This window comes from Danio rerio, chromosome 11, assembly GCF_052040795.2.
Source record: "Danio rerio strain M-AB ecotype USA chromosome 11, GRCz13ab, whole genome shotgun sequence".
Taxonomy (NCBI): domain Eukaryota; kingdom Metazoa; phylum Chordata; class Actinopteri; order Cypriniformes; family Danionidae; genus Danio; species Danio rerio.
In genome coordinates, this window is record NC_141031.1 from 2,677,883 (window position 1) to 2,701,224 (window position 23,342).

General features: G+C 38.1%; 2 protein-coding genes and 1 long non-coding RNA gene across 14 annotated transcripts in view; all 3 read left to right on the forward strand.

Annotated features, from left to right (window-relative positions):
* The first annotated feature begins 738 nt into the window (after window positions 1-738).
* On the forward strand, window positions 739-7,395 carry LOC137496663 (uncharacterized). Its single transcript, NR_200086.1, is given in 5 exon segments — window positions 739-860; window positions 2,722-2,803; window positions 4,608-4,760; window positions 5,956-6,102; window positions 7,304-7,395. It is a non-coding gene; the product is annotated as an uncharacterized LOC137496663 (long non-coding RNA).
* Window positions 7,330-16,437, forward strand: zgc:193807. Of its 6 annotated transcripts, none has more exons than XM_087272409.1 (9): window positions 7,330-7,422; window positions 8,197-8,345; window positions 9,962-10,186; window positions 12,012-12,168; window positions 12,449-12,674; window positions 12,760-12,901; window positions 14,184-14,365; window positions 15,932-16,016; window positions 16,122-16,437. In XM_087272409.1, exons 2-9 carry the CDS (start codon window positions 8,238-8,240, stop codon window positions 16,221-16,223), a joined length of 1,227 nt encoding a protein of 408 aa, XP_087128535.1. In that variant the 5' UTR covers window positions 7,330-7,422; window positions 8,197-8,237; the 3' UTR covers window positions 16,224-16,437.
* A 462-nt stretch (window positions 16,438-16,899) lies between these two features.
* The window catches only part of hipk1b (homeodomain interacting protein kinase 1b), a 93,020-nt gene continuing 86,577 nt past the window's right edge, over window positions 16,900-23,342 (forward strand). For all 7 annotated transcript variants that reach the window (XR_015502195.1, XM_087272972.1, XM_087272973.1 and 4 more), the window contains exons 1-3: window positions 16,900-17,208; window positions 19,054-19,745; window positions 22,254-22,627. Coding sequence is in view for 6 of the 7 variants with exons in the window: in XM_087272972.1 (XP_087129098.1) it covers window positions 19,056-19,745; window positions 22,254-22,627 (1,064 nt within the window). In the remaining variant the exon portion in view is untranslated. The remainder of the gene's footprint in view (window positions 17,209-19,053; window positions 19,746-22,253; window positions 22,628-23,342) is intronic.

Sequence of the window (23,342 nt, forward strand, 5' to 3'; positions counted from 1 at the left end):
ATAAATACATAATAAATTTAATGTTTACAATAAATAAATAATAAATTAATAAAATCTAGAAAAAATAATTGCTAAATAATTAATAAACTGTATCCTGCCCGTCATTATCATTTTATAATGACCGTTTTCTTGTAATCTTATTTTATCTCATCTTTTGAACTGTCCATTTACAAAGAAAAACATTTAGGTTTTATTAACTGAAGCAACATCTATACTCAAAAATAAATATACGTTATATAGCCTATAAAAATATGCGTACAAAATCTATTTCATGTTTAGAAACACACTTCTGGAACTATTTCCTAAATAAATATATTTTGTATGATCTTAAGCGAGGAACAACAAGAAAAAAACAAGAAAGAAACTATTAAAATGTCTTTGCACGCTCACATTTTACATCAATAACAATATTATACACTTATTAATCATGCAAGTATTAACGTAATAATACAAAAACAAATACTTTAAATAAAATAATAAAAATAATAATAAAATTGTATCAACACCACAGTAGATTGAACGTCTTTTTTGGGGTAAACTCTAGATAGGAATTATTTATATTATTTATTAAATTTCCCATTTATTGTATTTTATTAACGTCTACCCCCATCCCCACCCTAAACCCACCCGTCACAGTACTGTTAAAATATTAATTATTGTTATACAGTGTTATAAAAATGATGCTATATTGATGTGCGTATCCGCAGCTGTATCCTGTCTACCGACTGAACGTCTTTTGGGCCTTGCAGGTTTTAAAAGACGCGCAGTTTGTTGACAGTAGTGAACGCTGATCCTGCTTCGGTGAAAATGGCCCACTATCTGGACGATTTTATTGCGGATTTCAAAAAACAAATGCTACAGTAAGTAGCCTATGCTTTATTCCTCCTCAAACTTTTATGCAGTAAGTTAATGTGCCGCCATTACAGACCCGCTTTCGGAGGTTATTATCGTTGACGTGTGTCAGTGATAACTATACTATAATATTAATTGATAGGGTTAATCAATTTATTTCGGAGGATGATGAAATCTGTATAACTCATTTTACTAGTGATAATTATTCTCAAATAAATAATGAAATAATTGATGAAAATATGACTGATTTAGTCAAATAATATAAAAAATAACATTGGAAGCAGTAAAGATAGCTATATGAAGACATTTTTAAAATAAAAGGAATGCCCTTTTTAGCAGAGTCTAATTTAACAAACAAAAACAAGGTCTGATAATTGAGAGAATAATGCACATTATGCAGATGCTTAAAATATATTATATTAGATCATTAAACTTTATGGATTATACCTCAAATGAAACATTTGCAATGTATCTGTAACTTTAAATGCTATTGTCATGCATGTTTAGACTGAGTTTTTATTGCATTCAAGGGTTTACACCAGCAGCTGTTGCATGTGACTTTTCATTCATTCATTCATTCATTCATTTTCCTTCAGCTTAGTACCTTTTTTCATCAGGGGTCGCCACAGTGGAATGAACTGCCAACTTATCCAGCATATGTTTTACACAGTGGATGCCCTTCTAGATGCAACCCAGTATTGTAAAAAAAAACATACACACTCACATTCTCACACACACACACACACACACACACACACACACACACACACACACACACACACACACACACACACACACACACATACACACACACACACACACACACTATGGCCAGTTTAGTACATCCAATGCACCCATTTTTGTAAAATAAGAACACCATAGAGAGGTGCAGAGGTGGATTCTCAGTGTGTTGCAAACAGAAGGCTATATATATCACCCTCAGAAGGGCACTTCAGAGTGGAAACCATTGTGGTGGCCATATTTAAGTGTCGTTCAAAACTGAAGTGTTTAATAAAACTGGATGATGGGTTTTGAAGGGTACAACTGGTCGACATTTCAGAGATCTTCGCACAGGGATCCCTGAAGGATCCACTTGACAATACTCACTTCACGTAAAGGGGGCCTATTATGCCCCTTTTTACAAGATGCAAAATAAGTCTCTGATGTCCCTAGTGTGTGTATGAGAAGTTTCAGGTCAACACACCACACAAATGATGCTTTATAACTCTTTGAAACTGACCCTTTAATGCAGGGGTCACCAATCCTGTTCCTGGAGGGCCGGTGTCCCTGCAGGTTTTATGTCCAACTTGCCTCAACACACCTGCCTGGATGTATCAAGTATACCATGTAAGACCTTGATTAGCTTGTTCAGTTGTGTTTGATTAGGGTTGGAGCTAAAATCTGCAGGACACCGGCCCTCCAGAAACAAGTTTGGTGACCGCTGCTTTAATGTTTTGATCCTAATTGTGTCATTTTGGTGACCGTCGCTTTAAATTAAAATGAGATTGTGCTCTTTTCAGAAGAAGGCGGAGCTACAGATGCCTGTGTGTCAGCATAGTGACATATTCAAAAACAAGACTAACGTCCTATGCAAACATGGGGAAGATTGCCACTAGTTTGTCTGTGAATTTACTGTGCTTCATATTACCGTAATAATAAGTGGTGAATACATTAGCTTATCAACATGATGTCTGCAGGAGTCCCATCAAACTGCCTTTGTTTGTTGTGATTACACACAATTTATCTGTGAAATTTAGACTAGCTTTAATTGTAAGGATGTTTTGCCTTGGCAAAAGGGTACATTGGGCACTATGGGGTAAAGGGGCAACCCATCACCTCCACTGACTCAGAGATTATTGAAACTTTCAGAGATGAAGAAGAGGACTATGATGATCTGCAACCCGACATGGCTGAGTTCAGCATGAGCACAGCAGCAGAAGCTCTGAGAAAGGTGATTATATGGAGGAAAAAAAGAGAAATGAGACTTTCAGAGACACACAAGAGCCAATCCCATCTAGATTGATTATTTTTGCATGATTTGAGCTGAAGTAGCACACCTTTTGATTATTATTCTGGTCATATTTTAATAGAGATATTTTCAAAATGTGACTGTCATCCGTCGCAAGTAAAAGTGAGCAATAAAGGTTCATCACCGAGTGACACTTTAGTTTAATTACCAATTTGCACTATTAAGAGCTTATTATCTGTGTATTACTAAAGTGTTTTAGATGTTAGCATCCAGTATGTTTGTTTTAAGGATGTCTATACGCTAGTGTGCTCCGAAACAGTAACAACATTCACATTTAGAAGATAAAAACCTCCAAATCCTGCAGTTTGTCACTTCCATCTAATTAAATAATTTTTTAGACATCACCTCATCCTCTTCTGACCAATCAAATGCTCTCTAGTGTCCGACATGCCCCGCCCATTTCTTCTTATTTTCTTTTCAGTTGATACACTTGAGCTCGACCACTCTCAGTGGCAGAGCTCTGAGAAAACCCAAAAGATATTGGCTGTTTTTTTTATAAAGGGAGGAGCTACTCTATGATTCTTTTAACTCGCCCACTGCCAGTTTAGCCAATTATATTTCAGCACCGTAGGTTACCTTGCTGGAAAACCGCGTATTTCAGTCATGAAGGCTCTTAAAGCATGCGTCCGTGACCGAAATGCGACCTCCGTTGGACTGTAGCAGCCTCCAAAATGAGACACAGATTCAGAGTTCCACATGGGGTGGTTATTAATTTGCAATTAATATAAATATTGCGAGCGTAAACATTAGGTGAGCAGGTTACAGTGTAACCCAGTGCCCTAACAACACGCTATGTGACGAGAATTGCAGTGATAAGTAATTACGCGGGTTGCACCAGACGAAACTCCACAGAAGTTTAAATACAGCCATTCAGAAGCACAGAATAGTGCACTCACTGCACTCCAGCGAAATGGTAAGGCTTATGATCTAATTAATACATATTAAACTTCTTTAACAGTATTAAATGTAGACGCTGAATCACTGATATGTGCTAATTTGCATTTATTCACAGTTCTAAAGTTCAATTTCAAACAGTTTGTTTAATTTTCATGATCTGAGGTGAACTATCTGCTGCTGCTTTCAGTAGTCTGTTAGTAAATGTCATGTAAAATGGCATTTAAAATCACATTATTAGCATTTACACTGAATAAAGCACAGGAGCTGTACCTGAGCTGATCGTTGTCATTTATCCTGTTGTTCAGCAGTGGCAAATAGAAGCCGTTTCTAATATATTAATTCCAGTTGTTGGTTAGAACAACAACTCCTTTTAATATGGAAAATATTCCTTCTATAGCGTACTGTTGCTTTTATTTACAATATGACTTAAATTAGCCTTTAGGCTCAATAGTCAAGCTCGTTCCTGTTGGCCGTCAGTCTGGCAACCTGTGCTCGCAAGCGTTTTGAACCAGGAGTGCAATACCTAGTTCAACCACTGGGTGTCAAACTTACACACTGCACCTTTGATAATTAATAATAAGCAGCTAATTAGCACTTTAATGAGCTAAACGTCTTAATTAATGGTTTGTTAATATCAGAAGTTTTACCTTAAAATAAAGTGACCGATCACTCTTATGTCTGCATTAAGATATTTAATTTCTTTAAAAATGTCTGCATGAGGAAATGTGCATTATAGATTAAATGTTCTTCTTTTTTTATATCTAAAGTATTATGCTGTTTTCTGTCTGCTTCGCTCATTTGATCGCGTTCATCTGTCGACTTCCACAAGGAACTTTGGGATAATTTAGAGCAGCAGTTCGCAAAAATGCAGCAGATGAAAAGAAGTCTCGGTGAAGAGGAAACCAGGTTCCATCGGATTTTCTTCCTGCTGCAGGAGAACGAACAGGAGCTGGAGAATCTGCTCATCAGCAACGCTAAACTGGTAAAAACATCCAGACACATATAATTAAAAATGCTTTATGATATTTCTGATTTAAAAAGTGTCATATTTATGTTGTGTGAAGTAGAAGGAACGTAATATTAAATGAGAAAACAGTGGGCGTGGCTTGTTTTTTTCAACTGCGAGCTGATTGGATGTAGTAAAGTAGGCATTTAATTCGGAAAGATTAGGGTTATAACAACCTAACAGACACCTCCTACTCATCATTTCTGTTCAACATGGGCTCATTCTGAAAACATACCCCTGTGTACATTTCTGGAGAGTGTGAATTATGTAGCCAGAGGTACGCATGGCTGCATTTTGTCTTTAAAATGAACGGTTTAGGATGGTATGACGCCGCAGACTGCTTCTGTTTCTTTTCACACTTATCAGCTGACTGCTTACCTCCTTGTGGATGACTTTTCCGCTGCAACCAGTTTGCACAGTGGCTTGGTAGACCTGAGACGCAGAGAGGAGTTGACTGTGACGACGGGGTTTGAGTCCAGTGAAGAACAATTCCTAGGTAAAACAAAAACCATAGCAAAATAAAAAGTCAATAACAGGGTGAGAATGTGGTAAGATCTGAAAACATGGTAAAAACAGGTGTCTTTTCTTTTGCTGGATTGCTTTTGAAACACAGTCGGTTGGGTTTAGGGAAGGTGGTGGGCGGGTCAATCAGTGCTTTTGAAAACACTATTGGTTGGGTTTAGGGAAGGTAGCGGCAATCTGTGCTTTTAAACACACTTTTGATTGGGTTTAGGGAAGGTGGTGGGCGGGTCAATCCGTGCTTTTGCAAACACTATTGGTTGGGTTTAGGGAAGGGAGTGGGCGGGTCAATATGTACTTTTGAAAACATCATTGGTTGGGTTTAGGGAAGAGGGTGGAAGGATGTATCGGTCGGTCTGTCGGTCAGTCAGTCGACAGCAGCCTCTGTTAGATTTACGTGAAAAAAGCAGGCGTGAATGACACTCGCAAGAGAAATTTGACATCCCGAAAAGCATACACATCGGCTTCTGGTGGATTCGTAAAAACAAAAACTGCTAAAAAAAACATACTTCGTGTGACGTATTTGGCGCTCTCCAGAAATGTATACAGGGGTAGGTCTCAATAATGAGCCTGGGCTGTTAAAAAGGTTGTCACCGTCTCTGTCTTCAGGACATTTCTTGTCAAAATTACCAACTATGCTTGTGTTTTACAGCGAGAAGAAGTAAAGAACAACCCTGAAGAAAAGGAGCGTCGTGAGTACTACAGGAGGAAACTTTGGATCAACGACGTCTATGACACATGTATAAGTGCGGCAGGAATGCCAGCGAACACACGGGACCCTCTGGAGCAGTTACAAATGGTGAACAATCCACAAATACTTCTGTCAACTCTTAAAGTCCCTGTGAAATCTAAACTAACCTTATTGATTTTGTTAGCTCACATTGCTTGATTTTTTGGTGAACAACTAATCTGCATGTCATTAAGAAAAAAACAACAACAATAGTTTGCCCTTGTAATCTAGAATTGAAGTCTAAAAATGCACTTCCTGTTTGTTTTGAGTTAAATTCTCAGATTAGGTCAGAGGTAGTGGGCGTGGCTAACATACTTAACCACACCCTTTTGACAACAGACAGAAATGGTGAGCAGGAGGAGGAGGAGGAGTCTGTTAGGTTGTAATAAAGTAAAGTCTAGATCGGATATGCAGCCGGCGGGAAGTGCGATATGCACATTAATATAGCAGCATTTTTTTATGACGCTGTATAACAATAATTATTATTTTTACAGTACTGTGACGGTTGGGGTGGGAGTAGGCGTTAAAAAAACAATTTACTAGTTAATTTAATAGATAACATAAATAATACTCGGTACAACTACTGCTTTTACGTTACTGTGACGGTTGGGTTTAGGGTTGGGGTGGGGGTAGATGTTAATAAATAGAATAAATGGGAAATTTAATAAATAATAGAAATAATTCTCATTAACTTCCGGCCACAAATGTATCTGATAGCAACAACCTTGTAATAACTCTCCCCAAACCCCTTTCCCCCAACTTTCTGAATGTACTTTACTACATCCAATCAGCTCGCAGTAGAAAACAAGCCACGCCCACTGTTGTGTCATTTAATATTCTGTTTCTCTAGAACCTGCGTCACAATACGGAAAGAATAACGGTCGCAGCTTCCGGTTCATGGGGACTTTAAAGGATAGTTCACCCAAACATGAAAATTTAATCATGAGTTACTTCATTTGTTTCAGACCTTTATGAGTTTCTTTCTTCTGTTAAGCACCAGAGAAAATATTTTGAAGAAAGCTGGAAATTTGTAACCATTGACTTCCATAATAGGAAAACAAAAACTATTGAAGTAAACGGCTACAAGTTTCCAGCATTCTTCAAAGTATCTTCTTTTGTGTTCAGCAGAAGAAAGAAACTGAAACAAGAGGGTAGGAAATGACAGAATTTACATTTTTGGGTGAACTGCCCCTTTAATGGATCGGTATTAGTTATTAATGTGGCTTTTAAAATTAAAATGAAATTTTTTTTTTTGCTTTTTTTCCTCCAGATTAAAATCTTCCTTCAAATAATCAGCGATGTGAAAATGAAAACTGATGAAGAAGACTCTTAAAATCTAAGCAAATAAAATAATCATCTGAACATCTTCTGTCAGGCTTGTTCACTGGGGTGAGAGGAGGTTAATAATGAAGCACTGCGCTTGACCAATCAGACTCCACTATATTTTTCTTCTGCTTAGTTGGTTTCAGGGGTCGCCACAGCAGAATGAACCGCCAACTTATTCAGCATATGTTTTACACAGTGCATGCCCTTTCAGCTGCAACCCAGTACTGAGAAACATCTATACACACTCATTTACACGAACACTCATACACTATGACCAGTTTCGTTCATCCAATTCACCTATAGCACATGTGTTTGGACTGTGGGGGAAACCGGAGCACTCAGAGGAAACCTACGCCAACATGGAGAGAACATGCAAACTCCACACAGAAATGCCAACTGACCCAGCGGGGTCTCGAACCAGTGACCTTCTTGTGAGGCGACAGTGTATATAGATTTTATAATTATGGAAATGCGTCGATGTGCTGGACAATCTTAGTGGGACACCATGTTCATTCTTTTTCCTTGGCATTTTATTGGCCAGTGAATATTTCCTGCTTGTTGTAAAGCCCATTTCATAACTGTAAAAAGCGGCAATTCAATCATGAGTTAACGTCAAAACAACTGCCATAACATAATTATCAATATGTGTACCTTTTTGGATAATCGGAAGCTATGGAAATAAAAAATGTAGGCTAAAACAGGACATACGCTAGCTCGGACTAGCCTATTGTTATTGTTTACATCCCGGTTTCGTCACAACGTTAACGGCCGCGCGCTGATCTGAATAAGCTCGCATATCGAATATTCACTAGTTTGTTTTGTTTCTACTTCATCCAGTGTACGAGTTTTGTTCCAGTTTTCTGATACTTCGTATATTTATGGATCAGAAAATACAATTTCAACAGCCAAATCCCGTGACATGTGATGCTGAAGACATGTACAAATACTTGCAAAAACCACCACCTCATAGGATGCCCAAAGGCACGGTAAGTAAAGTTAACGCTGGCTATGTATAAAATGTGTTTGTTAAAGCTGTCGTCAGTCGTTTTAATCAGATGTTTCAATAAACATCAAACCAGTCCCATCTTACAGTAGCCAACCACCTTAAATGGTAGATTTTTCTTGCCATATTCCATGAATATGTTTAGTAAATTTAATCCTGTAAATATTTCCAAACTCAATTTTTGATTAGTGCAATGTAAAAAAATTAGTTACCTTACTTTATAAAAGTGAGTAAACCCGTTGTCTTAAAATAAACACGTTGATTTTACTTAAATAAAGTCAGTGAACCCATTGACTTTACTCTATGCACGTACACTCGGCGGCCACTTTATTAGGTACACCTGTTCAATTGCTCCTTAACGCAAATTTCTAATCAGCCAATCACATGGCAGCAACTCAATGTGTTTAGGCATGTAGACATGGTCAAGACGATCTGCTGCAGTACAAACCGAGCATCAGAATGGGGAAGAAACAGGATTAAAGGGACTTTGAATGTGGCATGGTTGTTGGGCTGATCTGAGTATTTCAGAAACTGCTGATCTACTGGGATTTTCACGCACAATTATTGCTAGGGTTCACAGAGAATGATCTGAAGAAGAGAAAATATCCAGTGAGCGGCAGTTCTGTTGGCACATATGCCTTGTTGATGCCAGAGGTCAGAGGAGAATGGCCAGACTGGTTCCAGGTGATAGAAAGGCAAAAATAACTCAAATAATCACTCGTTACAACCGAGGTCTGCAGAAGAGCATCTCTGAACACACAACACGTCCAACCTTGAGGCAGATGGGAAACAGCAGCAGAAGACCACATCGGGTGCCGCTCCTGTCAGCTAAGAACAGGAAACTGAGGCTACAATTCACACAGGCTCACCAAAATTGGACAATAGACGATTGGAGAAACGTTGCCTGCTCTGATGAGTGTCGAATTTGACAGAATTTGGCGTCAACGACATGAAAGCATGGATCCATCCTGCCTTTTATCAATGGTTCCGGCTTTTCTTGGCACACTTTGGGACAATCAGTACCAATTGAGCATTGTGTAAATGCCACAGCCTACCTGAGTATTGTCGCTGACCATGTCTTCTGATGGCTACTTCCAGCAGGATAACACACCATGTCATAAAGCGTGAATCATCTCAGACTGGTTTCTTGAACATGACAATGAGTTCACTGCACTCAAATGGCCTTCACAGTCACCAGATCTCAATCCAATAGAGCACCTTTTGGATGTGGTGGATCGGGAGATTGGCATCATGGATGTGCAGCCGACAAATCTGCAGCAACTGCGTGATGCTATCATGTCAATATGGAACAAAATCTCTGAGGAATATTTCCAGTACTGTTGAATTTATGCTACGAAGGATTAAGGCAGTTTTGAAGGCAAAAGTGGGTCCAACCCGGTACTATAAGGTGTACCTAATAAATTGGCCGGTGAGTGTATTGACTTGAACATGAACAATATATTTATTACAGTTATTGTTCATGTTACTTAACTAGTATTAACTAATGAAACCTTATTGTAAAGTCTGACCTATATGGGTATTAAAGAGCCTGATTAAAGAACTAAGTCATTAAAGTGTTTTCTTTCTTATCACCTACAGCTGGACAGTGTCATGGGTGTAGTGGAGAGAAGCGCAGTTTTCACCCGTCAGAGGGACATCAGGCTGCCACCCATCCCTGGCATTTGTCATCATCTTGGGCCACCACCCGAGGTCCACCCCAGCCTCGATGTCCAGACACAGACTGACATTTATAAACGAATGAGAAGAACCATTAGAGCCACCTTATCAGATAAAGCAAAGAAAATTTTACAAAGTCGCTGTGAAGTAGGTGAAATTGGTTTGTTTTGATTTGCGCTATGATTCCAGAGTAAATGATGAATGTGTTTTGTAGAAAGCTGTGAAACAGGAAAGAAGCTTTAATATGTTGTGTGTTTTACTAAACTGCATATCAGTGGTGAGGCTAGAAATGTTAAAGTGAGTAAACCTTGGTGAAATAGGCTGGACCTACTCTTGAGTATGTAATTCAACACAGGCTTATTCCGAAATTGTAGCCCCATATACATTTCTGGAGATCCTGAATTATGTAGCCATAGGTACATATGGCTGCATTTCGTCTTTAAAACGAACGCTATGGGGCAGTATGACGCCGCAGACGGCTTCTGTTTTTTTATGCTACCAGCTGACCTCTTAGCTTCGTGTGGATGGCTTTTTTGCTGTTACTAGTTTGCTCAGTGGCTCGCCGTGTACGTTGGCGGACTTGAAACACAGAGTGGAGTTGACCGCAACAACAGGGTTTGAGTCCGGAGAAGAACAGTTCCAGAAAGCACGTAAGACAAAAGGCAAAATAATAGGAGTAAATAACAGGGTGAGAATGTGGTAAAATCTGAAAACGTGGTAAAAATCAGGCGGCAAGGGCTTTTCTTTTTTGGATTGCTTTTGAAAACACTGTCAGTTGGGTTTAGGGAAGTTGGTGGGCGGGTCAATCAGTGCTTTTGAATACACTATTGGTTGGGTTTAGGGAAGGGGGTGGGCGGATCAATTTGTGGTTTTGAAAACACTATTGGTTGGGTTTTGGGAAGGCGGTGGGTGGATCAATCGGTGGTTTTGAAAACACTATTGGTTGGGTTTAGGGAAGGGGGTGGGCGGGTCAATATGTGCTTTTGAAAACATCATTGGTTGGGTTTTGTGAAGGTGGTGGGCGGATCAATTTGTGGTTTTGAAAACACTATTGGTTGGGTTTAGGGAAGGAGGTGGGCGGGTCAATATGTGCTTTTGAAAACATCATTGGTTGGGTTTTGGGAAGGCGGTGGGCGGATCAATCGGTGCTTTTAAAAACACTGTCAGTTGGGTTTAGGGAAGGTGGTGGGCGGGTCAATCAGTGCTTTTGAATACACTATTGGTTGGGTTTAGGGAAGGTGGTGGGCGGGTCAATCAGTGCTTTTGAATACACTATTGGTTGGATTTAGGGAAGGGGGTGGGCGGTTCAATATGTGCTTTTGAAAACATCATTGGTTGGGTTTTGTGAAGGTGGTGGGCGGATCAATTTATGGTTTTGAAAACATCATTGGTTGGGTTTTGGGAAGGCGGTGGGCGGATCAATCGGTGCTTTTAAAAACACTGTCAGTTGGGTTTGGGGAAGGGGATGGGCGGGTCAATCGGTGCTTTTTAAAACACGGACGGTTGGGTTTATGGAAGGAGGAGGCCTTGATTGGTCAGTTAGTAGGTCAGTCAGTAAGTTGACAGTGGCCTCTGGTGGATTTACGTGAGAAGAGCAGGCATGAATGGCACTCGCGAGATAAATTTGAGATTTGAAAAAGCATACATAGCAGCCTTTGGTGGATTCGCGAAAACAAAAACTGCAATAAAACGTGGCTCCTGGGACGTATTTGGCGCTCTCCAGAAATGTATATAGTGCTACGTTTTAGGAATGAGCCTGGGATTATTATTTAGCTTACCCCATTGGCAAATAGTTTAGCTCATAATTTCTGAAAAAAACAACAACTCTAAGCAAGAAAAGCATTTTTTGCAGTGCATGATTCAACAGTCACCCGGTCATATAACAAAGCCATGGTTTACGTGGCAAAAACGAGATACTGTAACTTCAGGTCTGCATTAACAATAACTAAAGTGTGTTTTTATTTATTTCCAGCAGCAGAAAAACAGCAGCATGGATGTGAGAAAAAAAGCCACAGTCTCCAGCCGACCAAAGACTGTCAAGCTTCCACCTAGCTCTGCTCCACCAGTCTCTGTTCCACCTGAACCTGTCCCACTTACCCCTGTCCCACCTGGTCCTTCCACAGCTACAGGTGAGCTGGTCAAACAATCTAAACTGACTTCCACTATGCTGACACACAGGCATTTGTAGCTCCGCCCTGTTTGAAAAGAGCACAATCTCATTTGAATTTAAAGTGACAGGCAGCAAACGCCCCAATTATGATCAAAGCCTAAAAGGGTCACTCGCAGAAAGTTTTAAAACATTATTTTTGTGGGATTTTAAGATGAAACTTACGCACTCTAAAGACATCAGAGACTCATTTTACACCCTTTAACATGAAGTAAAAGTAATGTTGTTGCGATGTAATGCAGGACTGCCTCCACATCCAGATGCTCAGATGAGCGAGACTGCGGTGGACCGAAGCCTCGACACTGGGAAAGACCTTCCAGTCGTCGAGTCCTCGAAGAAAAAGAGAAACAGACCCCCAAAAGCCTCAAGGAGAGATGAAGACATGGGATTTGAATTGATGGTCATTTCTGAGATGTGGTGGGAAATCGCAGACGAAATCAGGGAAATTGAGGCTAAAAAGGAAAACATGTAAGCTTCTTGACTGATTTCTTCACACTCTGTGGAAACTGAAGACACAGTAACAGTGATTGAGCCTCTGCTTTGTTTTGTGCAGCGTGAAGAAGGCAAACTGCTTGGAAAAAAGGTTTCATGCCAGTGTTCGCCTCATAGCAGAACAGCAGGAGGAAGAAAGGGATCTTAAGCAAATATGGCAGAGTAAAAACAGCGGTTGCCAGATACCTGTTTGGAGGATGAAAGTAAGTGCATATACACTACCAGTCAAAAATGTGTCAGTTATTTTCTTCATGCTTTTTTAAGACAATTATTCTGTTCATCAAGGCGGCATTTATTAAATATAAAAAATTTTGTATGTATTATACAGAGGCATAGAGAAAGAGTTGCCACAAGTAACGTGATTAATCTAGACTCAAATAATTCCAAGAAGTGCTTAATGGTTAATTAAAATATTGTTAAAAACATTTACACAATCTTATGTTTTAAAACTCTGTACATTTCAAAAGTGCAAAACCAAATGTAAATCAAAGGTGGCAACACCAAGGCTCCAAAAATACAAATTTATTAAATTAAAAAGACTGACACAGAGCGTGTAACGTTTCGAGCCACCCGGCTCTTCATCAGACAAAAAAAAAAGTGCAAAACCAACCATCTTCAACACAAACTTGGCTGTAGGGGGTAACTTCTATGAACTATTGGAGTTAATAGAGTTGTCGCAAATCTCTTTCTCTCTGGCTTTGGTATTATATATGTTTAAGTTATTACAGTAGACTAATGCTCAGGCAAATGCAGAGCATCTAAACACTGAGAAGAAACTTAGGCCCAATCCCAAATTTACCCCTTAGCTCTTCCCCCTGCAAATCCCCCGTTCCATTCCAAAGGTGCTCGATTGGATTGAGCTCTGGTGACTGTGGAGGCCATGAGTACAGTGAACTCATTGTCTTGTTCAAGAAACCAGTCTGAGATGATTTGCGCTTTATGATATGGTGCGTTATTTTGCTGGAAGTAGTCATCAGAAGATGGAGACACTGTGCTCATAAAGGGATGGACATGGTCAGCAACAATACTCAGGTAGGCTGTGGCGTTAACACGATGCTCAATTGGTACTAATGGACCCAAAGCTTGCCAAGAAAATCTCCCCCACACCATTACACCACCACCACCAGCTTGAACAGTTTATACAAGGCAGGATGGATCCATGCTTTCATGCTGTTGATGACAAATTCTGACCCGACCATCTGAATGTGGCAGCAGAAGTCGAGACACCAACAACCATGCCACATTCAAAGTCACTTAAATCCCCTTTCTTCCTCATTCTGATGCTCAGTTTGAACTGCAGCAGATCATCTCTTCATGTCTAAATGCATTGAGTTGCTCCCAAGTGATGGGCTGATTAGAAATTCGCTTTAACGAGCAGTTAGACAGGTGTACCTAATAAAGTGGCCGGTGAGTGTATCTCTAATGTAATATTAGACAGTTCTGCTGATCTCTGCCGTATTTTAACACATTGTTATTTCTCACCAGAATGAGCAGGTGGCGGAGGCCATCGCAGAGATCCACGAAAGCTTCGGTGAGATCAGCTGTCCGTCTATTCCGTATATAATGCAAGAAGACATTGATCAGTGGTGTTCAGACGCCAGCAGGTTCGTTAGAAACACAAGGCTCCAAAAGACAATACAGGGTGGCTTTCACCACATCGAGTACAGGTAAGATAGAAAAATGCATGTCTTTGTGAACCTAGTTTGACACTCATATGTGCTTACAATTCAGTTGAACGTGCCATATAATGCATTGACACAAGATATTAAACTGAACATAGAGCGTACTGTATATGGCCTGGGTACGTGGAAAAATTCTCCAGAAACAGTTTTACAGTTAATCTGTATGAATTGGCCCTCGTGACATGGTTGCTTAGTGGTTAGCACCGTCTCCTGACAGTAAGAAGGTCGCTGGTTCGAGTGCCGGCTGGGTCATTTGGCATTTCTGTGTGGAGTTTGCATGTTCTTCCTTGTTGGCGTGGGTTTCCTCCGGGTGCTCCGGTTTCCCCCACAGCTCATACATATGCGCTATAGGGGAATCGGATTAACTAAATTGATATGACACGATGCATAAATATGCATTAAACACATATATTTAGCAATGCACATGTGTTTGTTGCCTCATTACAAACTACAAATTTCACAATATACATATTAGACTGATAAAAAATACTATTAAACAGAGCTTATATGTCTTTTGAGTAAAATTTAATAGATTTTTAATACAAATATACCGAATTTATAATTTCGACTACGTTCCTTCTCTCCAGAAAATTGACAGTAAGAGCGGAGTGATATGACACGATGCATAAATGTGCTTTAAACACTTTTATTCTTCAGTGTACATGTGTTTGTTGCCTCATTACAAACTACAAATTCCACAATATACATATTAAACTGATATAAGAACCTTTTAAACAGAGCTTATACCCCTTTTGAGTGAAATTTAATAGATGTTTAATACATATATATTGAAATTTGAATTCTGACGGTGTTCTTTCACTCCAGAAAATTGACAGTAAGAGCGGAGTGATTTGACAATGCATAAATGTGCTTTAAACACTTTTATTCAGCAGTGTACATGTGTTTGTTGCCTCATTACAAACTACAAATTCCACAATATACATATTAAACTGATAAAAAGGATAACATTAAACAGAGCTTATACCCCTTTTGGATTAAATTTAATAAATATTTAATTCGTATATACCAAATTTTGAATTCTGATGGCATACTTTCACTTCAGAAAATTGACAGCAAGAGCGGAGTGATATAACACGATGCATAAATGTTCATTAAACACTTATAATCTTCAGTGTACATGTATTTGTTGCCTCATTACAAACTACAAATTTCACAATATACATATTAGACTGATAAAAGATACAATTAAACAGAGCTTATACCCCTTTTGGGAGACATTGAATAAATGTTTAATACGTAAATACCGAATTTTGAATTCCGACAGGCTGTGAATAGATCAGATCATGCATGGCTGCAAAATTTGTTCAATTGGCCTGTTCTTCATTGGCATTTTACACACACTGAATTTGCATGAGAACGAGGGAACAATTGTGTTTAAAGCTCATTGTATGGCCATTTTCATGTACTAAACTCTTATTATTCAGATGTATCTAGGTGTATCCAGAATTTAATTATAAGTCATCTTTAAAACTGCAGAACTGTCTGGCTAACCGTAGGATTAATCTCACTGTTGATGTCTATCTTTCACAGTAAAAGACAGCAGAAAAACGCTGAGAGGCAAGCCCGGCGGAGGCAGATCCGACATGAGATCGCTCTCGCTCCTCCTGTAAAAATAGTAAGTGGTGAACAAAAACGGAGCTACAACTTGTCTTGCTTATCAAATATTGTAAGATGGATCAATCTTATAATGAAGTTAAATAACGTCTTGTCTTTGTTGCAGACTGGAAGAAAGCTGATCCCACGCAGCCAGCCTCCGAAGGTTGTGGAGAAAGTAGTGAAGGTTAAGGAAGAGAAGGATTTACTGTATTTTTTAAACAATTAACCGGACTGCCTTCTCAAGTATTGAAGAAGAAAATGCCTCCGTCTTTCAGTGAAGAATGAGGAAATCCTCCTCCTCTTCCTTCACTGAACGACCAACTTCCAAAATCCGAAAATAGAAAACACAGCATACACAGCATGATGTTTTTGTAATGTCTTTCAATTCTAAAGACATTTTAATACAATTATGTTAATAAACATTTCTTTTAAAGGCATAACCTTTTACTCAAGTTATTTTTTCCATATATATATATATATATATATATATATATATATATATATATATATATATATATATATATATATATATATATGCACCTCAATGTTGCCTATATGTGGCACACACATATATGAAACATATATATATTATCATATATGTGCATATATACTGCATAAAGGGTTCATACATCCTCATATAGATTCCTTCTATGAGGGTAAACAGTGGCATAATAGGTCCCCTTTAAATGTGGCCCTCTTAATTTGAGTACCTCATTTATCACCTTGTAAATATTCATTCATAACAAATTAACCTCAGTGTACGTCAAGACAGCAAAGATGTGTTTTCCAGTTGAAGCGACACACATGTTTTAGAGCTGATGGTGACAGTATTTTCCCATCATCAACTTGTAATCTCGCTGCGTGTTACACAACGTGTTAAGCAGTCTGCGCATGCGCACTTCGAGCCCGTGGACAGGAAGCCTGACCGAAGCAGCTGATAACCAGGCTTCGGATGTTCCGGGGAGCACGAAACAACGGTATTTTAATCAGGGATTTTTAATTCGAGGACATAAGTCGGCGATTTTTTGAGGAGTGTGCCTGGACACCCTTCAGAGCCACCGATGGAGCTGTATTTTTATACAGATCGCTGTTTATTGTCGAGTTAACTGCAGGGCCGGAGCAGCTCAGTAACAATGAAGGCCTAGAATCCAGATCTGAGGGGTTTAAAGCTCTCCTCTAACCTCATACACCCGGATTATCAACACGCTCAGGTAATAATATGCTTACCAATAAGCATCCATAATGCAAAAGTCATCAGAATGTCTTTAATTACGCTAATTTAGACGTATTATGAGTTTGAAAATGTTTTTAGTGTTTGAGAGGTTTGTTGTATTATAGTTATGGTCATTTTTTCCAGCTAACGTTAGTTTTTAGTTTATTTTTTATTCATTTATTATGTAACATGTTGCATTGTAACATTACATTTGACGATTTATTACTTCTCGACCGATATTTTATCAAAATAACGTTATAGCAAACGAATGACGTCTGCAGATTGGAAGATAATGTCGCTAAATTCATCGACTGCCACGTTAATGTTGATATATATCAAGTTGCTATAGTGTAAAAAAAGCATTGCTATAGTGTAAATTTGACATTATTCAGTTTATTTTTTTGTATTTTTTAATGTTTGTACCTCACATAAGCGTTTTCTCGAAAAGGGTGGAGTCGTTTGGTTGTTGTAAATGTAAGTTACATGGCTTTGGTATCGGTTTTACATTTGCTTTAGACACATTACTACTAGTGTTTTTATGTGATAATCTTCATATTTTGGTTGGATGATGGTGATTTTTGTTTTATATATTTGTATATGATGTGTCTACACTGCAGTCCTGAGGGACACACGCATGGAAAAAATACTACAGTGCTGCTGAACCATACTGTTGTGAAGCACTATGTATGATTATAACAACAACTATTGTTATGTAATCACATTTATGGAGGTAAAGTTGGTTTTCAGATATTCAGATATTCTCTTTGATAATATAATCTCAGAAAAGTATTTTTTGCAAATTCTAAATGGGGAAATTTTATTAGCAGCCATTGATTGTCAAAGTACAGCATTGTTTACAGTCAGTTAGACGGTGCTAATGTTGTTTTGAAGTCATACTTGCATGCTAATTCTGACCGAATATTCAAAGAAGCATGCTAAATTATATAGACAGTTAAAATAAACAAATGTTTGAATATATAATCACTTTTATCTGGTTATATATTCGCACATTCGTTCAGAGACAACGTGTGACACGCTCCCTATATTGTTTACCATGGTGCTTTGAATGTTCGGTTTGAAATTACAGGTGAGTAAGACTTCAAAACAACATCAGCATTGTTTATTTGACTGAACAGTATTGTGCTTGGCTGATAATAAGATTTCACTATTTAGAGTTTGAAAGCAATACTTTTCTGACATTATATTATTAAGGTGAAAGTCTGAATATAAAAGCAACTTTGCCTCAATAACAAATTTTCCAATACACCGCAAACACAATGACAAATCAGCGATGTTTAAGAAGTTCAACAGCGCTCCGTAATAGCGGGAAATGCACTTTTTAAAATTTAATATCGATTGGTACTGAATTCCAGTATCGTGACAAGAAAAATCCAGCTTAAACCAGCCTAGGCTGGTTTTCGCTGGTCGACCAGGCTGGTTTTAGAGGGGTTTTGGTCATTTCCAGGCTGGTTTCCAGCCATTTCCAGCCTTGTCTTAGCTGGTCAGGCTGAAAACTGACCAGCTAAATCCAGCTAAAATCAGCCAGGCTGGGAGCCCAGACAAAACCAGCTATGTCCGGCTTAAAACAGGCTGGTCAAGCTGGTTTTAGCTGGATTTAGCTGGTCAGTTTTCAGCCTGACCAGCTAAGACCAGGCTGGAAACCAGCCTGGAAATGGCCAAAACCCCTCTAAAACCAGCCTGGTCGACCAGCTAAAACCAGCCAACCAGCCTAGGCTGGTTTAAGCTGGTTTTTTTCAGTAGGGTGACAAACAATTTTTTTCTAAATCATGCAGCCCTACTCTCAACTCAGCACTGACAAATCTTGTTTATTTCCTGTCTGCAGGCATGGCTTCACAGCTGCAGGTGTTCTCCCCTCCGTCGGTGTCTTCCAGTGCCTTCTGCAGGGTGAAAAAAATGAAAGTGGAGAGCTGTGCTTGGGATGCTTCCAACGAAGCGTACAGTTCTGTGGGCCAGTACAGTTTCAACCCTGCAGCGGGGCTGTCTTTCGGCACCTCCGGCCTCGTCTTCCCCCCAGGGTCCCGAGGTCAGGTGGTGGTCCGGGCGGCAGACAGCACCGGGAGCCTCCAGCGTGGGTCCAGTCGCAGAACATCTCACAACAACACCCACCACTCGGAGTCCCACTCGTCCCGCGGGCACAGGTATGGCGTGAAGAGAAAGAATGAGGAAGTGGAGAGCTCTGGCGGAGGCGGGAGCGGAAGTAGCAGCGTTCAGATTCTGGAAGAACTCTCGGCTCCGGCTTTCTCCACACAGACGGGAGGAGCAGGAACCACCGGCCAGTCCATCCCACACTCGGCCCCCACCACCAAAAGCAGCAGCTCCAATGGGGAAGGAGACTACCAGCTGGTCCAGCACGAGATCCTCTGCTCTGTTTCCAACAGCTACGAAGTCCTGGAGTTTTTGGGTCGAGGCACGTTTGGGCAGGTGGCCAAGTGCTGGAAAAGAGGAACTAATGAGATCGTGGCCATCAAAATCCTGAAGAACCATCCGTCGTACGCACGTCAGGGACAGATTGAGGTATGTTATATGCTGCGTTCCAATTCGCACACTATTCGTCCTAAATAGTATTCGAAAATAGAGTTGGGATGTCCCGAATTGTAGGATGTTGAAATGAGTATTTAAAAGTTACTATTTCTGGTAGAAATTCGAAGTAGTTTGTGCTTTATTCCGCTGCATTTCTAGCCAGCTAAATTTATTTGTTATTTTATTTTTAATTCTATTTTTTAAATTTATAAAAATATTTGTTATTTTTAGTGTAAATGGATAAACATTTTGTTGATCATGATGAAATTTATTTTGTTTAAAGAATTGTTTTTTACAATTTTTATAATTATTTTTTCGGGGTTTTCACCTTTAATGGATAGGACAGTAGACATTATTGACAAGACAGCATAGGGAGCAGAGGGTGGGGAAGGATCGGCACAGGACCACGAGGTGGGAATCTAACTCGGGTCACAGTGAGCACCGTAGTACGTGTCGACGCACTAACCACTATGCCACTGGCACAGACGAAGAATTGTTTTAAGCATATTCTGTTTGAAATAAATCAAATTAAAGTGCAGAAGCGTGCATGCTCTAACGACTGATTTACCGCAATAAATTGCGTGTTGTTTGTGAATTTGTTTAAAAAAAGCACAGCTAAAATCATGAATTAATTTTAAACATCGCAAATGCAAGTCATGATGGTATAAAAGTGGCAGGATTATGATGGAAAAAAATATAGAGAAAAAATAAGATAGTTGTGAAGCGCTAGCTGCTTTTATTAATGTTAATATGTAGTGATGTAATCCATAAAGTAACTGTAGTCTGATTACTACTACAAGTAGTTCATACATGTGGAGATCATAGCTGGGTAGATTACTCATGAATTGTAATCAGTTACTGACTACAATTTACATTACGACAAGTTTTGTCATTTTGGAGGGCTAGTGATTCAACTGTATGTGATTTCAAATAAGGGTTAATACCAAAGTAATCCACAATGTAATTTGGTTACATTATCAAAAATGTGTAATCCAAGACTGTATAATACTAACTACAAATTAGACGGACAAATTTTGTAGTCAGTAATAAAATATCTTTGCAATATATTACACAGTTATAGTAATGTAATCAGACTTCCTGTGGATTACATTTAGATTACTTTTGTGCTGCCATTGTGTAAATATAAAGTTATGTAATTCATAAAGTAACTGTAGTCTAATTACAATTACAAGTAGTTTATGAATGTTTAAATCATAGCTGGGTAGATTACTTGTGAATTATATTCACTTATTGGTTACAAATTACATGACGACAAATTTTGTAGTCAGTAACGTAAAATCTTGGATTACACATTTATGGTACTGTAACCAGACTACTTTGTGGATTACATTTAGATTACGTTTGTGCTGCCATTTGTATAAATATGTAGTCATGTAATCTATAAAGTAACTGTAGTCTAATTATTTTTACAGTAGTTAATAAATGTGGACATCATGGCTGGGTAGATTACTTGTGAATTGTAATCAGTTACTGATTACAAATTAAACCACAACAGATTTTGTAGTCAGTAATAAAATATCTTTGATTACACAGTTAGGGTAATATAACCAGACTACTTTGGGGATTACTTTTAGATTACTTTTGTGGATACCTTTATTTGATGTCCCGTATCTTGAAGATAATCTTGTTCTGTTTTGTCAGATACAAAGAAAACATGATTGGCTAGTAACTAATTTCTAAAAGCTTTTAACAGTTAAATATATATATATATATATATATATATATATATATATATATATATATATATATATATATATATATATATATATATATATATATATATATATATATATATATGTATGTATATATATATGTATATATATATATATATATATATATATATATATATATATATATATATATATATATATATATATGTATGTATATATATATGTATATATATATATATATATATATATATATATATATATATATGTATGTATATATATGTATGTATATATATATATATATATATATATATATATATATATATATATATATATATATGTATATGTATATATGTATATGTATATATATATATATATACACATACATACATATATACATATATATATATATATATATATATATATATATATATATATATACATATACATATATACATATACATATATATATATATATATATGTATATGTGTGTGTGTGTGTGTATATATATATATATATATGTATATGTATATTGATGTCTATTTATATTTGTACATGTAAATGTATTTTATTACATAACTTTGACTTGATTAAATTGATAGAATAAAGTCAGATACATCTAGCATGCCTTCAGGGTGAATAAATAATTTGCGACTCTTTTTTTTTTGGTGAACAAACCCCATAACGTAAAACGATTAAAAACCGATGTTAATATAAAGAATACATTTTTAAGAGCCAGCCCCATTTGACACTGTTAAGAAAGTATTTCCCTTTTTCTTAGTAGCCACTAATTTGTCATTGACCCTCTTCTAGGTGAGCATATTGAACCGTCTCAGTGCGGAGAATGCGGACGAGTTCAACTTTGTGCGCTCTTATGAGTGTTTCCAGCATAAGGGCCACACGTGCTTGGTGTTTGAGATGCTGGAGCAGAACCTGTACGACTTCTTGAAGCACAGTAAGTTCAGTCCACTGCCACTACGCCACATCCGGCCCATCCTGCAGCAGGTGGCCACAGCCCTGATGAAGCTGAAATGTTTGGGTCTCATCCACGCCGATCTGAAGCCTGAGAACATCATGCTGGTGGACCCCATCAGACAGCCATACAGGGTCAAAGTTATCGACTTCGGATCGGCCAGTCATGTCTCTAAAGCCGTGTGCTCCACTTACCTCCAGTCCCGTTACTACAGGTGAGCAGCGACTGTCTGGAACTGTAATGTGTAGAGATCATAGCTGGGTGGATTACTTGTGAATTGTGATCAGTTACTGACTATGAATTACATGACAACAAATTTAGTACTTTTATAGGGCTTGTAATTCACCTGTATGGGAATTCAAATAAGGATTAGCACAAAAGTAATCTAAATGTAATCCACAAAATAGTCTGGTTACATTACCAGAAATGTGTAATCCACAATATTATATTACTGACTACAAATTACACAACAAATTTTGTAGTGTGTAATATAATATCTTGTAACTATAAAGTAACTACTCTGATTACGAATACAAGTAGTTTGTGGAGATCATAGCTGGGTAGATTACTTGTGAATTGTAATCAGTTACTGACTACGAATTACATTATGACAAGTTTTGTCATTTTGGAGGGCTAGTAATTCAACTGTATGTGACTTCAAATAAGGGTTAGCCAAAAGTAATCTCAATGTAATCCACAAAGTAGTCCAGTTACATTACCAAAAATGTGTAATACAAGTTATATTACTGTCTACAAACTACATGACGGCAAATTTTGTAGTCAGTAATGTAATATTTCAGATTACACAGTTATGGTAATGTAACCAGACTACTTTTTGGATTACATTTAGATTACTTTAGTGCAAACCCTTATTTGGTGTCGCATATATTAAAGAATAATCGTGTTCTAGTTTATCAGATTTAAAGGAA